This window comes from Dermacentor variabilis, chromosome 9 (genome assembly GCF_050947875.1).
Source record: "Dermacentor variabilis isolate Ectoservices chromosome 9, ASM5094787v1, whole genome shotgun sequence".
NCBI classification, from domain to species: Eukaryota; Metazoa; Arthropoda; class Arachnida; order Ixodida; family Ixodidae; genus Dermacentor; species Dermacentor variabilis.
This window is the reverse complement of record NC_134576.1, coordinates 81,495,471-81,511,709: the sequence shown is the minus strand read 5'-3', so window position 1 is coordinate 81,511,709 and position 16,239 is coordinate 81,495,471. Positions and strand designations below refer to the sequence as shown.

Genomic DNA, 16,239 nt, shown 5'->3' with positions numbered 1-16,239 from the left:
ATGTAGGCGCCTAATGAGCTGTGCGGTCATTATGCATCTTCGCGGCCGTGTGAACGTTGTAATGCGTAGGACTCCATTATAAGCACTCGAACACTTACGCCGATCATTTGTCAACTCTGCTCCGAGTGCCTTGCAAAGAGCACTTCACGAAAGCACCACCCTGGTGCAGTCGTTACACGCTCGCAGTAGATTTGGATGCTCAAATGTCAGCCCGTGCAAGATTTTCTACTCCGGGTTATCAACCAGCCTCCGCAATGCAACGGAACACTAATGACCAGAGCAGATAAGAATCTCCCGCAGATAGCAATCTGTAGGGCTGCACGGCGTTCCGTACTTCTGCAAGTTCGCAGACGCCCGTTCGTCTGCACGGCTCCGGATGTCTGGGGGAAATACGAAAGCAACTGATAAACTAAGCACGCGAGCTTGCGCGGCACATGGCCCAATAAACGACCTGGGTGGCCGTCCTGATCAGCCGCTACGGAGTCTTCAACAAGCAGCGTTTTTTTTTATTGTTTTGCATTTAGATCGCGAGTATCACTTATTCCGCCGGGCTTAGGAAATGCCGTCGCGTCAGGGGCTCCGCCCTTTTCCATGGAAAGGATAGCTCGTTTCCCGCAGATGGAAAAAAAAAGATACGACAACGATACTCCGTGTTATGCGTGACATCGGAAGATACGAAGGAGTTGTTGCGTATATTATAGGGCGTCCTGTGTGTGCGTGCGTGTGTGTGTAGGGGGGGGGGGCGTCACACACACACGCATGCACGGATGCACAGAGACCTGTTCTGAGCAGAATATGCATGCACTTCACGTCACCAGCGTGGTGCGATGCAGTGAGACAACGCGATGGGTCAACCGATCAACAAACCTTACGATCCCAACATGAGGGCTGTTACCAACATGGGGTTAGATAATTTGAGCAGTTCCCGTTTCCATTTTTTATCGGTCAACTGCCACCTAAACGGTGTTGTAGGCACCGTAAAGATGTCCGCGAAACAGGAATCTTTAATCCTTTGTATTCAGAGTTCTGGTTGGGGCAGGTCGCACAATTTACCGGGACTGGTGACTAATGGCACAGTCGCGATTATTTAAGCCCATATTCACGCCGGCAAGCATGGCCTGTCCATCTCTGTGCGCACCGTCTAAGCGTTACAGACTTCAACTTAATTCCACATCAAGCAGATTTCCCGCTTTACTAGCGGGCAGCTATCGGCAGCAATGGTGGGAAAGTTACAGGGCCGGAGTATGTGAACGTGTGTTGCTGCATCAAGTAGTTCGCCGTAGTCTGACAGTGTTCTGTTTCAAGAGCCCAATTCGCCAGTTTCCTTCCCTCGTAAGTGACGATCATTGCCACTGGCAAGACACCTTCCCTAATGTTATTTCCAGCACCATGGTTTGCTGAAAGTTTATCCTGAAAACAATTTTAGGGTAAGAGCTTTTGTGAATACGGTTCCTCTCGGAGGTCTGTAAGTGCAGCTCGCTATTCAGGACGGTGTCATATTTGTCAGAACGACGAAGAGCTAAGCGTATAAAGGAAATTCGAAGTTTAACACTGAGTGGTGTATCGAACGCCTTATTTTAATACATAGCGCTGTAATAGATAAGATGTTTATCCCTTTAGTTCCCCAGCTAACGACAAATGAGAATGAAAATCGGGGATTAATTTCAAGAGCCCCTTCTCGCGCGCGCTCTTTGCTTCTATTTATATTCTTTCATTGCTCCATAAGGTTACCCGAAAGTACACGAAGTGCTTCGGGCGAAGCCATAGCTTTCTCGCATTGGTACTGTTGGTGTCCTGCCGCCGAGAACTAGTAGCTGGACTCGAAAGAAAAGACACGCACCAATGGAAACGCCTCACATCGAGTCTCCTTTTTTTCATGCGGACAAGTCCTTCCATGCTGACGTACGAGCTGCGGTTCAGTTGGCGTCAGTTAATGCTCGCAGATTTGCCTGTAGTTTTTGTTTCTAGCGCGTTATTTCCGAGCCTTTCGTCTCGAATTTCGAGCATGATCTTCTCGCAATCACACGGAACCATTGCGATGCGGTACTTTTAATTGTCTAATGAGCACAGTTCACCCTGTGATCTACGAGTATGGCGATCTCAATGAAAGGGGGACGTTGAACCTCACGTAATAATTGCAGTTGTAGCTATATACCTGGTGCCACACGAGCCAAAAAGAAAAGGCATTCAATCGTTAGCGCCTTCAGTTCTCTAATGACATTCTTCTCGGCAGAGCTACCACACATCCAAATTTAATTACATTTGGCATCATAATGTTGATCACCGCGTCTTCTGAAGGAAAAAAAAATTGTGGTACTTCAGAGTGAAAAGAAAAACAATAACAAAAACATACGTGTTTTACAAGTTTAGAGTGCGTTCATGAATGCGTGAAGCATGAAAGTAAGCATACTCTGATAGCGTTAGTTTTAGTTTGTTGCCGTATTTTACAACGTTGCAGTCGTAGCTTGGTATTTGGGCCATTGCATCTCAAATCCGAAGTCCAGAAGCAAAATGGCGCCTGCTGAATCGAAGCCGCTGCAACGCCAGCCTGAGGCAGTTCGCCGTGTATGCAATTTGAGACAGGAGCATTGTAACTGAAAGCTATGTATAAACTATTTTTTTACGTGATAGACGATGTTTCAAACGTTTTCTTACTCTGCACTGCAGAATCTACGGCATCGAGGAGTACGCATGGTTCGCCGCATTTCTAGCTCCCGTGGCAGTTTAACTTTACAGCACGCAGCTCATAACGACGGTTTTCTCTCTAGTACATATATCGTGTTATCACCTGCAAAAGTGTTATTATTATTATTATTATTATTATTATTATTATTATTATTATTATTATTATTATTATTATTATTATTATTATTATTATTATTATTTACGCTGACAATATCAAAATATTTGAGGAGATACGAAGTGTCGAGGACTGCCGCGCTATGCAGTCCGACCTAACCTCATCCTTTGAATGGCACCAGTTAACGGGCTCACTCTAAATTAATCGAAAACCGAAATTCGATCATATTCGCGCAAAACTCGCAATGTCGACTTCCTTGATTCTGTTGATCATGCAGTGGTGACGAGAGTTGTTGAAATAGGCGACCGCGGTGTGTCTTCTGGCATAGTACGTGAAGCTTCCGCTCCTACTCTAAGCGCGTATAGAAGCACGAGGCCTGCGCGTGTTCGGCGAGGCATTTTTCGTACCCCACTTCCGTTCCTCAAATCGCTTACATCCGCCTGTCTCCCATCACTTGAATATGCCGCAGTGGTGTGCAATGGCACAAGCGATTCGCATAGCGTTTTGACTGAGAGTTAACGAATAAATCACGAGCCATTCCACTATGTTAAGCTGGGTGACCAGCGAAGCCGTTTAGCACACGACACGGAGGTAACACAGGAAGGAAAAAAGTGGAGAAGGAAAGGAGGGAGGTTAATCAGTTTTGCTTAACCGGTTTGCTACCCTACACGTGGGAGCGGGATGGGGGGATGAAATATGGGGAGGAGAGAGAGAGAGCACACAACACAGCACACAGATCGTCACAGTCCGACAGTATCGCGCGGTAGGTGACATCACTGTCGCAGCCTCTTGTCCAAGCCAGTCTGTTTCAAAAAACTGAAGTAGTCCCTCCGTCGCCTTCAGCTGTCGAGTCGCCCTAATTTCATCGAAAACCGAAATTCGGGAACACAGAATTCTGAACAAGGGCACGAAGTCATTTACCGCGATTTTGTGTACATTCGCTTGCGCGACGGGAACGCCGCACCGAGGAGCCGAGGGAAACGAGACACGCGTGACGTTCGGACGGCACCGCCATCAAGGGAGAGCAGAAGGATTGTAGATTTGTAAGCGCTTGGAACGCCGACAACGAGAGGGCGGTGCGAACGTAGACGTGGCCGACGCGAGTAAAATCGTTGTATCTGTTCTTATCAGCTCAATATCTGATATGGGTTCCATTTGGACCCAAGGTCTTAAACTTATTACAGCGAAGCTGTGTATGTTTAGGTTTCCGTTTTTTCTGCGTGCGTAGAAGAGGTTCGCGTACGCTAAGAAATCGACGCGCCCGGCGTCGAGCGACGCTCGGCCGCTCGCCGATAATGTCGTATTTCAAGCTCTGAAGGCTCGTTTGTAGTACGACGTTATCAGCAGTTGCGTTCTGGCCGTGCTATGGGTAGGACGCGTGATGTGCTTTGCGAGGAACAGGACCGTGCCCTCCGAGAGCGATGCCGTTTGTGCGCAGGTGCGAGTAAGAGAGAGAAAATCTGGGGGCTTTTGCTCCTTGAATATATGACTCTTTCTAGGTACTACAGATGAGGTTTCTTAGCGCGCGTTGTATTCGTTTGTCCCCAGACATGCCGGGATTGCGGAGTGCTGTACAGTTTGTTTACGCTCAGACGCTGGCTGCCCGCGCGGTGTGGCAGTGGGCGCGGACGCCCCTTGGAGGCCTCAGGAGAGCACCTGTAGTTATAATACAGCAGGCTGCGCAGGATCTCCAGGGCACCCAAGGAGTAGCGGGGAGATTAAAGCTGGAAGCAGGGCGGCCCGTAGGTTGGGGCCGCGGAGGCCGAAGCGGGCCAGGGGGTGTTCGCATGAAAAATTGGCTGTCCGCGATAGCGGACAGCCTATCTTATACACCCCTGGCACGCGCATGCCTCGGCGAGCTCCAACCCACGGGCCAGTCTCGTGAGAACATCGCCTTCGCGAACAGAAGCGGAAAGCATTTTTACAATTGCTGGTAAGTACAGCGGGGCGTGGCACTCCCGGCGGTTCCCCATGTTTCTGCACAGGCGCGAGTGAGAGCGGGTGCTAGAGAGAACATCTGGGGGCTTTTGCTCGTTGAATGTCTCACTTTGACTAGGGACTGCGGAGAAGTTTCTTAGCCCCTGTTGTATGCGTTTGTCGCTAGGCGTGCCGGCATTGTGGAGTGGGGTGGAGTTTACGCTCCGACGCTGGCTGCCCGCGCGCTGAGGCGGTGGGCAGGTGATCGCAGTGTGTGAAGTTACATCGGACAGACTTTCTCGCGCCTATGGCACTGGTGCTCAGTCAGTCGATCATGCCTGATTAAACCTTTCTGGCCCCTAAAAAGAAAAAAAAAATGAAAGCACGCTGATTTTTCCGGGGGAGCAGTAGGGGCCGTGGTGAAGGCTGGACCTGCTCTCCTGAAGAAGTATATCTTCGCTCTTGGCAGGCTTTTCGTATGCTGCTGTCCGCGACTTTTCAGGAGCATTTTTGAGCGGTCCCCTTTGATTGAAATAAACGCACAGCGCCTTAGCAATCGCGGGTGAACGTCGCTGCCTGATGTCACGCCGTGAGGGTTATTAGCTTTGCGTCTCGACTGCGTTAGGTTAGGCTACCGCGGTTGCTAAGGCGTCTAGATATTGAATATATGAGGCCCGGCCTCTACTACGATCCCTACTGCTCCCACGGAAACATCTGCGATGTTATTTACAAGGTACATCGCCGTGAGGCGCGACAAAGGTATGGTCCGGCAGGACTGATTTAGCACGAGCGCCGCAGCTGGGAGACAGTCTTTCCGACACAGCGGGAGCCAAATGGGGCGTCAGTGCGCGCTGCTTGACTGTTTCGCCGCGCCGGCAGCTAGCGTCCGAGCGTAAATGAACTCGACCCCACTTCGCAACGCTGGCACGCCTAAGGACAAACGCACACAACACGCGCTGAGAAACTTCTCTGTAGTGCCGAGGCACAGTAATATATTCAAAGAGCAAAAGCCCGCATATTTTATCTCTCGTGCCCGCTCTTACTCGCGCATGCGCACAAACGTCCGGTGTCTCTGGAAGTGCCCCGCCACGCTGTACTTACTAGCAATTGTAAAGTCGCAAACGGGAACGGGCATGACGGCGGAGGAAGGAGACCACCGACGACGAGAGAGCCGCCAACGCCAAGCGTATGCGCGACGCCCGCTGGGACGCCGAACACCGCGTGGAGGATAGATCCGGCATTCAATCCTATACACACGTCAGCTCACCAATTATGTGTTATCGGTCATGTCTAGGCTTGACGTTCGCTAGAAGTTTTTCCAGCATCGTCTTTCAGCCCATGGCCGTCTACCATAGTGACCATAAAGCGATGATCGCTATGGTAATAAAATAAAATAAAATAAAATATGGTGGAATCGCGAAGTCACGTGTACGTGTCTTTATGGAAACAATGTACTAATCGCCCTATATTAGATTAATACAGTCATCACTACACACAACTTCGCTGGTCATCCACTTTCACAGAGTGGAATTGGCAATGCGTGCACCAACTACGAAACGAACTGAACTGCGCGCTCGAAGAAATCAGTCGCAATACTCGACAAACGCCCGCCCTCGCTGCGATCGCTACCGTGCGCTCGCCGATCAACCTTGGGCCCGGAGAGGAGGCGCACGCCCCAAGCCCGCGCGCTTTCAGCGATGGCCCGAAGCAGTTTCCCCGCCGATCATTGTTCGATGTGGCTTAGGAATTAAGCCTAGGCCAAGCGTGATTTTCGCGACGCGCGCAACGTCATGTCACCAGTCTGCCACTGTCCTCATGCCACTGTCGTCACGTGGCGGCGGCTGTTGCTGCATAATTCCGATTGCCAATGGGCTGCGTCTCGGCGATCCCTACAAAACTCATGGAGATCGAACATTTCATCTTGCTCGCCTTTGTAAAGTGTGGGGAAGAGCTGCGTAAAAAGTGGCCGCCGGATGCGCATGTGTGGATACTTCCATCCTAGCCCGTCCTCATCGTCGTTCGTCATACGCCTTTTTCTTTTACCTCTTATTCCATTTCCCTCTGAGCAACGGGGCCGGAGAGAGAACATAACATGAGGCCAGCTTCTCTGCTTCTCCTCAGACTATCTTGCTTTACTCTCCTTGTGCTGAGTCGGCAACGAGAACTACTGCTGTTTGGCTTTCTCTCTGTTGAAATTGAAGTTCATTCAGGCGTGCGGCAGTCTGTGCACTCAGGAGAATGGCAAGAGGCGCCAGTGTCTGACTGAGCTTATCAGAACGCAGTGCCATTGCACTCGAATAAATGACAGAAACAGGAGACACGGTACATCACAGGAAACAGGAGACCTTCAGCATATTAAAAGCACTTGAATGTATGCACATCGTGCTCTAGTCGAAGGACGAGGATCATGTTGTTAGCTACAGGCGGAACTAGTCCACAGGCTAAAGGAGGCGCTCCGACCGAGCGTCTGCTTTTGAAGCGTGGAGGTGAGAGGCCGCAGAATTTCTTTCGGACTACCCGCGGCAACAATGAATCAAGCAATCTTTTGAGACAGCGGAATATAGGTTATAAATCCCATTTTGCACTAAACACATGTTTACGACGTACAAAAGTCACCACATTTGCAAAATAATAAAAATTCGAAAACAATATTATCACTGCTAATTTTGAAAAACTTTGGAAGGAAATCACTGAACAAGCAGTATGTTATCTTTTTTTTCAGTATTTCCTTATATCCGCAATTCCCTCTCAGTTTCTATTGGAGTTTATTATTGTTTGGGAAACCGTCCTTTATCTCTCTCTCCCTCTCTCTTATAAGGGCGCAATTTTCTTACCTCGCAGAAAGAAAGCTGCAGCACCAGCGCCGCAGGAGGCGGTGGTCGGCCATGTCCTGACTCCGGCACGTCCGAGTTGAACCCGGTGCCTGGCTGGGTTTCACAGTAGGCCATGGTTCGCCACAGGCGGCTGCTGCTGCTTCTATCGCTGGGAGCTGCCCTGTTCCTGGCGGTAGTTCAGCTGGCTCCGGACCTAGGCTTGCCAGCAGTGCGGGCACCGGCCGTGTCTTCCGTCAACTCGCTGGTCGGGAAAGTCAGCGCCGGCGACGCACTGGGAGCAGGCCAGGATGGGAAAGGTATGCGCTCGGGCTGTGCCTGTGAGAGTACGAAAGTCAAACTCCACTGTATCTAACCCAGATAACTAGGATTATCTCGCGGTGAAGGTATATTGAGTTGCAGAAGTAAATTATTCTTATAAAATACAATGAGAAGAAAAATAAAAGAAAGAGGTTGCCTTTAGTGTTAGAGGAACAAAAGCTAGAATAGGCTCTACACTAAAACAGGTGGTGAGGCCGCATTGAAGTCCGCCGTCGAAGTTCGCAGGGACGTCCTGAATTTGGACATCGTTGGCTCCGACTCGTTAACCTTTTGTATCCGTAAACACGGACTGCATGTTATACTCTAAAAGGGTAAAACAGTGAACTTAGCCGGTTTCCAGAAACTTTGGTGCCACGACGGCCGAAATACGCGAAAGAAGTTTAAAGCCAGTTTCGTCTCGTTGACGCACAGTCGCTAAATGGTAGTGCAATCTTTAAAAAAAGGAAGAGAACACGGTAATAAAATATTTGTTTTTAGTGCTAGTAATCTACATCTTTCCGCGAAATTACCGAAGAAATGTTTCTGAAAAAAAAAATTCATTAGACTGTACTGTTCTTGTGTTTATCTTTAGTGTCCGTTTGCATCAAGCCACTTATGTAAGTTCTGAAGTTGTGGCGAGAATACATAATGCAGACGCTGGGCCACTACAGAGCGGAAGATTTCATGTGTTTTAAAACACAGACTCAAAATCACAGGTCAATATCGGCAGCTCGCTGCTAATTTCTTCGTAGCTCTTGTGTTAAAAAAAAAGGAATCCTACGCAACTATTTTTATTCCCTTGTTAGAAGAAAAAGTACCGCTGAGTTAAACGCAAGTGTATAGTTCTCTTTCATATTAACGAGTCGTGTGCGGTTGCATAGAAAGAAAATCGTCTGTACACAAAATACATTGAACTCCCCTTAGCGCTAGAGGGTTCTTTAAGTTGGCTTTCCCGTACAGAGAATACACTATATCACGCCCGACGTATATGTAAAAAGATGTCTTTTCATGCGCTATTGTGCGCTGTGTACTGACTTACGGTGCCGCAGCCATGTACCGAGATGTGCGGTTCAAGCGCATCCCCCAAGAAAAAAAAGAACTAAACAAAAATGCATCTGTCAGCTGGCACAGCGCGCGTGAGTATCTGGGCCCGCGATTTCGCTTAACCTCCTGTAAAGAATCAAGCACTTTCTCTTTCGTTAAGGCAAGGTCCTTTCGAAAAAAGAAAAAGGAACCGTCGAACTGTGATACATTTCAATATGTCTAATTTTGTGAGACATTAGCTTTGTGTCATTTTATGCGCTGCTAGATTGTCTAGAAATTTGTCCGGCACCATTGTTAAAGTTGGGTGCCCTTTATGTCCTCACACTTTGCCCCAGGCACCGCGGGGCTTTAAACGTTTTTATACGCTTATCTCTTGGACGTTGGCGTGGTTGACAAAATGTCAACCAAAAGTCTTAATTATGTCAGCAAACTAGAGCGACGCTGTCACACATGTTGTGGGAGTGTCGGGTTACATCAGCTACAATGGCAGTAGCTCCGGAGGCTCTTGCGCCGAAGTGGGCCGCCGCTCTGCGCAGCTCCAACCTCGAGACACAAGAGTGGGCTGTCCAGCAAGCCCGATAGGTGGCGACGAGGCAAGGCCTCGAAGTCCCCTCATGGGAGACCTGAGCCCGGGTCGTCAAATTTGCCGGATTCAAAATAAAGATGTTTCCATCCATCCATGGTTGACAAGATTTAGGAAATGTATGATGCACGCGACAAAAACCGAAGAAGTGCACGTTTTTTGTGCCCTCGTTTTTTTTTCGTGACACTTTTTCTTTGTTCCGCTCTCTCTCGTTCAGCGTTTTCAATACCCTGATCTATCTTCCTTGCAGAGTGGTAGATGGGCGGCTATACACGTGGCCGCGGAAATCTCCGAGTTTCATTAAACAGCAGTCTCTCTCTCTCTCTCTCCCCTAGTTGAAAAAGGAGCACCTGTTTTTAGTTCTGCTGTTCTTTTGCCGCCATCTATTTCGCGCCATTTAGCAAAATGAACTAATGAACCAGCACGAGATCACTCTAGTTTCGTCGGCCAAATTCACAAATGTTTTCGTTCGTCAGTGCTGTTTGCCATCGGCCTTAGCTAAGAGCATTACAGGCATCACGGTTTGGCTGAAATCTGCACTTGCGAATAACCGTAGCATGATAACTGTCTTGCGAATACGGGCAAAGTTCTGCGAAGCGAGCAGTCACGGCAGAGACACAAAGACGCGGATTAATTTCGCACTAATCCCACGTCTATGCACATCGGCAATAAGACACGCCAAACTAGAAGTTAGAGTCGTGAATTATATAAGCTAAGACAAGCCGCTTAGAGAACTGGCAGTAACGTGCCAATGCACCGCTTCTGCTACGTTGACTATACCGAAAGGCCAAACTCACTGTGGAATTTCGTATGAGAAGTTTGTATCTGCAGGCCGACTTACCTTCCCCTACCAACAACCCCAAACAGGGGACGAACGGTAATATATATGTATCATTTCGATGTAATCTGTTTCACCAACAAAGGTTCTTATCCGTTTTACAAGATAAAACAAGGGAGTTACGGAAATGATAAGAGTATCGTTGGCACGACCTACAAGAATAGCAGGGGGAACGCCGTTACCTACAACAATCACAGGCAATTAAGACTTTTGTAGCTCGCTGTGCGTGACGTGCAATTAACTTTAGCTGACTCTGCAGTCTCGCTTTAGATGAGAAGTGCTAAATGAAAGCGCGAATCAGACGTAGTGGTCAACGTAACACAACCTTCTCTCGCTTTCTGCTATACTAGGTGGCGTTCAGAAAACTAGCCCGTTCAAAAAAGCGTGAGGCCGTCACGAAGTCCCCGAATTGTGCCAAAATTGAGACGTAATTACTTAGCGCTGAGGAGATGTAGAACGAGAATGTGGAGCACACAGCAGGCTATGACGAGCACTAACGACACCAGCGTGGTGTACTATGTGCTTTTTTTTTCTTATACGCCGTCTCTTTAGCACTATAGGGTAAATGCGCGTCATTTCTGGAATGCGCAGCAACTAACCTAACTTCGAATTGAATTGAATTGTGGGTTTGTACGTGCCAGAGCCGCAATCTGATTGTGAGGCACACCGTAATGGGCTACTCGGCATTAATTCTGACAACCTGGAGCTCTTTAACGTGCACCGAGTGACCGGTACACGGGCGCTTTCGGCATTTCGCCTCCATCAAAATGCAGCTGCCGCGGCCGGGATTTAATCCCGCCACCTCATGCATAGCCGCGCAACGCCAGAGCCACTACGCCACCACGGCTAGTTCGCCCAACTTTCCTCTCTAATTGTGCTTCAATTATGAAAAATATTCGCCATCGTTCACATGCTTAGAACTCTGTTGAATTGTCTGGTCGGTATTTAGATTATACATATATACCGACCGAAAGCCGTAAAGATGAGCTGGAAAACCTTTTTTTTGTCGTGCTTGAGTTATTGCCATTAACGAGACACAATGAAAACAGATTTTCAAGAATTTAAAGATGCCCTTGATGGCACAAATAGACATGCTTGTTGCCAACGATGTCTTTTGCTATCCTGTGCAGGAACGTCCTCTCCAGGAAGCATGGTGAGAAAAGCCATGGGACATAATAACATTGACGTCCTCCAAGCATCGATTGCAAAGGCTTCGACGACGAAGAAGGCACTGTATAGAATTACGCCTGCCGGCGTCCTGAGGCCAGGGGTAGTAACCTCCACGTCCATCTCCGTGGTGCGAGCACCCGTCGCGTTTCGACATTTCGTCATCCACCAGAAGGCCTCCGTCACTAGGCCTGTCATGAACCGTTTCAAGCCGCTCTTGCTCTCCAGAATGCTGAAAGTGTTCGACAGGACCCTGGCTCACTACCCCGTCGTGCCCGCCGACAAGGTCCAGAGGGTCATCGTCGTCACCTACTTCCGGGCCGGTTCTACTTTTGTCGGCGACATCCTGTCCTCGACGCCGCGCACCTTCTACCACTTCGAGCCTCTGCACATGTTCAGCAAAGACGCCAGGCTCGATGGCAGCGCGGCGGGCAACGCCTCCGGCTTGATCGGCCACCTGCTCCGCTGCGACTTTCAGCGCGTCCAGCATTACGTACGCTGGGCTGCCGAGAAGAAGTTCCTCTTCAGGCGGAACCACTTCCTCTGGGCCCTGTGCGGAGGCCAGCACCCGGTCTGCTTCAAGCCAGACTACGTGTCCAAAGTGTGCGCTCGGGCCCCCGCGCAAGTCATGAAGGTCACGCGCCTGCACATGTCTCAGGTTCGGGACTGGCTGTACAGCAACCCGGACATTGCCGGATCTGTGAAAATTCTGCACCTGGTGCGCGACCCGCGAGGCATTCTGGCTTCGAGGAGGCTCCTGGACTGGTGCAACGAATCCAAGAGCTGCGCACACCAGGACACACTCTGCTCAGAGCTCCGCGCAGACCTCGACACGTTCGAGGACCTTCAGAGGACGTTTCCGAACAGCACATACAGGCTTCGATACGAGGACGTGTCTCTGGACCCAAAAAAGGAAGCTTTGAAAATGTTCGACGCTCTCGGGCTGAACTACACGGTGTATGTGTCCAACTTCCTCAAGACGCACACCAGGGCACGAAAGGCGGACGCCCTAGACCCGTACTCGACGAGGAGGAATTCGTCCACGGTAGCGTTTCAGTGGAGGACTAAGCTGAACTACGAAGACATCGCGGATATTCAGCGGTCCTGCTCGGACGTGCTCCTTCGGTTAGGTTACAAGACTATCACCAGTGAAAACGAGTTGCTCGACGAAGTACCCATAGCTCCTGTGCCGCATTTGATAGCAGCCAGTGTCCGTACGACCTTGAGGGTGTCTGTGGGCACCGCAAGATAGTAAATTAGTCAATGTATGCTTTTCATGAGTGCATTACACGCGCTGGATTTCATTACTGCGGTTACGGTGCGAAATCTTGACTTTATATGGTCCGTAGCTTGCTTAATGGACGAATTAGTGTGATCTACAATTAAATATAACATTGATGCCATTGTCAACCGACAGGAATGGGAACGTTGCGCTCTGCGAGTTCCCACTGTTGAAAGGTCTGAATGACCGTGAGATAATATGAGTGAAAATTTAGTAGTGCGATCGTGAACCACATTTTCAAAGCACGCCAACAAATCGTGATATGCTCAAGGGACATGTGTGTGCGCATATTTGAAGTTGACCTGTTTTGTTTGACGATATAGTAAGCCTTGCGCCTAATTGTTGCTTTGAATATGGCTACGTCAGCGTTTATGTATGTGTGATGTGCCGCTGGTATTTCTTGTAGTTCTCCTGCATTTACGTTTGTTGCTATGAATATCAAGCGCATTCTAGAAACACCACGAGCAATTATTTATAGGTTTATATACCTCTTGGGTGGTTGCTTATGCACAAGTTTTGACTTCCACTGCAACAGTAAACAACAGTAGGCGAAGTCGAGTGTTGACTGAAGCCCTTAATCACACAGATGCAAAGCATTCACCGCTGGAATAATTTTTACGTTTGTGAATAATGCAGGTTTATAGACATTTGGAGTGGTGAGATATATGGTGCCCATGGTGCTCTTTTACTGTTGCGATTTCACAAACATAATTTGGGAAAGGTTCAGCGACGAAAGGTCGGTAACGTATCGTTAGAACGAGATATGGTATATAAATGCTATAATTTGTTACAGCAATGTTATGTCTTTCCGCAATCAGAAGGAAGTTGTACCTGGCGCCCACAAAACGGTTACGATAGAAGATACGGTTGATTGTTAAAACAAATTGTAGGTGAGTCTCCTGCATTTGATTCCACCTACACCTGCATACTATGGCGTTACTCTAACGCACGGCACAGTTTGTTAACTTATATCCTGGAAGGCTTTTGACAGGTCACTTCAACGGTGACCATGTTTTGTAAGCCTGTGCTTTTCACCTTGAAGCATTTTTTTCACGATACGGGCTTGGTTATGAAGCTGTGCAGGGTGTGCAGTTGTCTCTTATTTGTCAGATCTTCGTTCAAATCACCGTCTACGTGCACCTACACTATCTCAAGTGTGCAGTCTTCCTTTCGTAGTGTTGACAATTGCATCATGTTCGTAACGTGGTTCAAGTAGTAAAGGGTAAAGTGTAAAGTTCAAGAACAAAGAACCCATTTCAATGCGATTCCTTAAACGCTACCAACAGCAGCAACAACAACAATAAAACTACCAGCAAAAATAATACGGCGTATAGGTTTTAATTTATTGGTTTCATTATTACATATCTTGTGTGGATTGGTAGAACCAAAGGCAAGGTTATCTTCCTTATTAAGGTAAATTTGAACATGGAAAATTATATCAGAGAACGACGCTCAACAACTCGGTTTATTATCTCCATCAAGTTATTTGAGGCTAATTGGTGTGCCTATTGAACTGTCTAAATGCGGTTTTTATTCGTAGCACTGGACGGTCGAGGGACGGCCAACACTACGCGTTTGATAACCTCTCTGCTTTGACAAAGGTGCTCTGTTCACACCTAGGTGCCTATTACATGAAGAAGAGCTGTTGATACACGAACGAAACCTGCTGAAAACTAGCGTGCGTTTCTCGCGAGGTATCGTGATTTGAGCGATAGAAGAATAGGTGCACGTATTCGGGCTGTAGCCGTTTTGCTTATGCGACTTGCTTCATGATGCTTAAGACAACCGGTCACGTTTAGCTGTCAAAAACTACAATCTCCATAAAGAGCACGGTTAGGGAAGAAAAAGAAACACTTGTAGGCATCGTATATGACCGGAATGAGTGAAGAGGCCTGAATGTGTGGCGATTTGCAGTGTTGCTAGGTGAGAATGAAGTAGCGAAGGCTTTGTTTTCATGACGTGGCACAAAGAGAGTTGCCTCGAGCCCAGTCATTCCGTCCGAGCTTGCACAACTGCGTTTCCACGCGCAACGAGTCCTGCAATCGACCATCATCGGCGTTCCACTCGCCTGGCGCTGATGTCTAGGTGCCAAAACCTTGACTGGTTCAGGGAGCTTACGCACGGGCTTTTTTGTGCAGTTCATTTGTGCTTGGCGAGCGGGCATTGATGTTGCGTGTAAGCTCTAGGAAGCGCGATATGGTGTTAAATTTATTGTCCGCGCATGACCACGAGACACAAGAACAGCATGATGAACAGTGTTGACGTGATTTTGACAAGAGGGCTAATTGGCTTCGTTTACACGGTCCTAGGCTTTGTCGTTGGAACCTGGAGTTCAAGAAGGTGAGGAGTCGTCAGCACTTCCCCGTGGTTGGGCAACTCGGAAGCCTATAGACAGTGCGGTCGGGTATTAGGCTCACGAGGAGGAAAAACATTTTACGATATCTATTTACTGTGCATGGCAAAGTACATAAATATTGTTATATCAGCTGCAAGGTGTTTAAAATATTGGTTGCTATCAGACTGCAAGGTATTTTAACATCACTGTGTTTGCGTTCACTCTCCGAAAACCGCAGCATGTCATTTTACGCACAGTGTTGTGCCGAACATGCGAATATATAACGAAGGGCTAGTCAATGGCGAGCTAGATTAGTAACGGTGAAGAGTTATATACTTTCAGATGACAAATGGGCTCCTAAAGCATTCATAACGCCTGACGGTGACTCATGGAAAGCGTTTCAATGGCACTATTAGTACTAGGACAAATCTCTCGTGAAGTTCCTCGTGACGCAATGTTCAACATACGTCATTCTTTGTGCAACGAAGATGCTGTCGACGCGTCCAAACGTCGTTATTTATAAGCGTCATCATCAGAAACGTAGGTATGGGTCATTTATCACACGCTGACGATGAATTGAGCGAGGCAAACGTAGAAAAGCAAGACCACTCGTCGTGTCTGTTTCTCTGGTTTGTGTACATTTGTTTTTCCAAGTCGGGATTCCACTACCATTGACGTCATAATGGGAGCACATGAAAATGTGCTCATGTCTTCCGTGAAGTTTGAGTCATTTAGACTGGCAGGTGAATGGCAACCAGTGCTCATTATGATGTTGATGTTACTCTATCATGTGTCGTTGCGACTGAGCGCTACCGTTTGCTTGTTATCCAGCAGGAACTGGATGTGAAAACTAAGTGTGGACATTTCTCAGCATGTAAATAAAACGCACTATCATTACTCCACTCTGGGTTGTCATTTATGTCATCAAAGGTAACAATGGTATAGTACATACATGCGCCAACTGAATTTAATAAATATGAGTGCATGCAAAATAGCTGTGTCGGGTTTGGTCGAATGGGAAGTTCGACATGCACGCGTCGAGAGAGAGGGAAACGACTTTATTTAGTGTCCAGGAGTTTAGGAGCACAAGCACAAGCCTAAACGGAGGCCAGTAGCTCTTGGGCCATGGCGGTGTCCTCGGC

At 48.2% G+C, this 16,239-nt stretch overlaps 1 protein-coding gene across 4 annotated transcripts in view; it reads left to right on the top strand.

Moving 5' to 3' along the window:
- The window catches only part of LOC142557012 (carbohydrate sulfotransferase 1-like), a 72,268-nt gene extending 56,269 nt beyond the window's left edge, over positions 1-15,999 (top strand). For all 4 annotated transcript variants that reach the window (XM_075668546.1, XM_075668547.1, XM_075668548.1 and 1 more), the window contains 2 exons: positions 7,559-7,847; positions 11,444-15,999. In XM_075668546.1, coding sequence (XP_075524661.1) covers positions 7,664-7,847; positions 11,444-12,732 — 1,473 coding nt within the window. In that variant the 5' untranslated portion in view covers positions 7,559-7,663 and the 3' untranslated portion in view covers positions 12,733-15,999. The remainder of the gene's footprint in view (positions 1-7,558; positions 7,848-11,443) is intronic.
- The last annotated feature ends 240 nt before the right edge of the window (positions 16,000-16,239 follow it).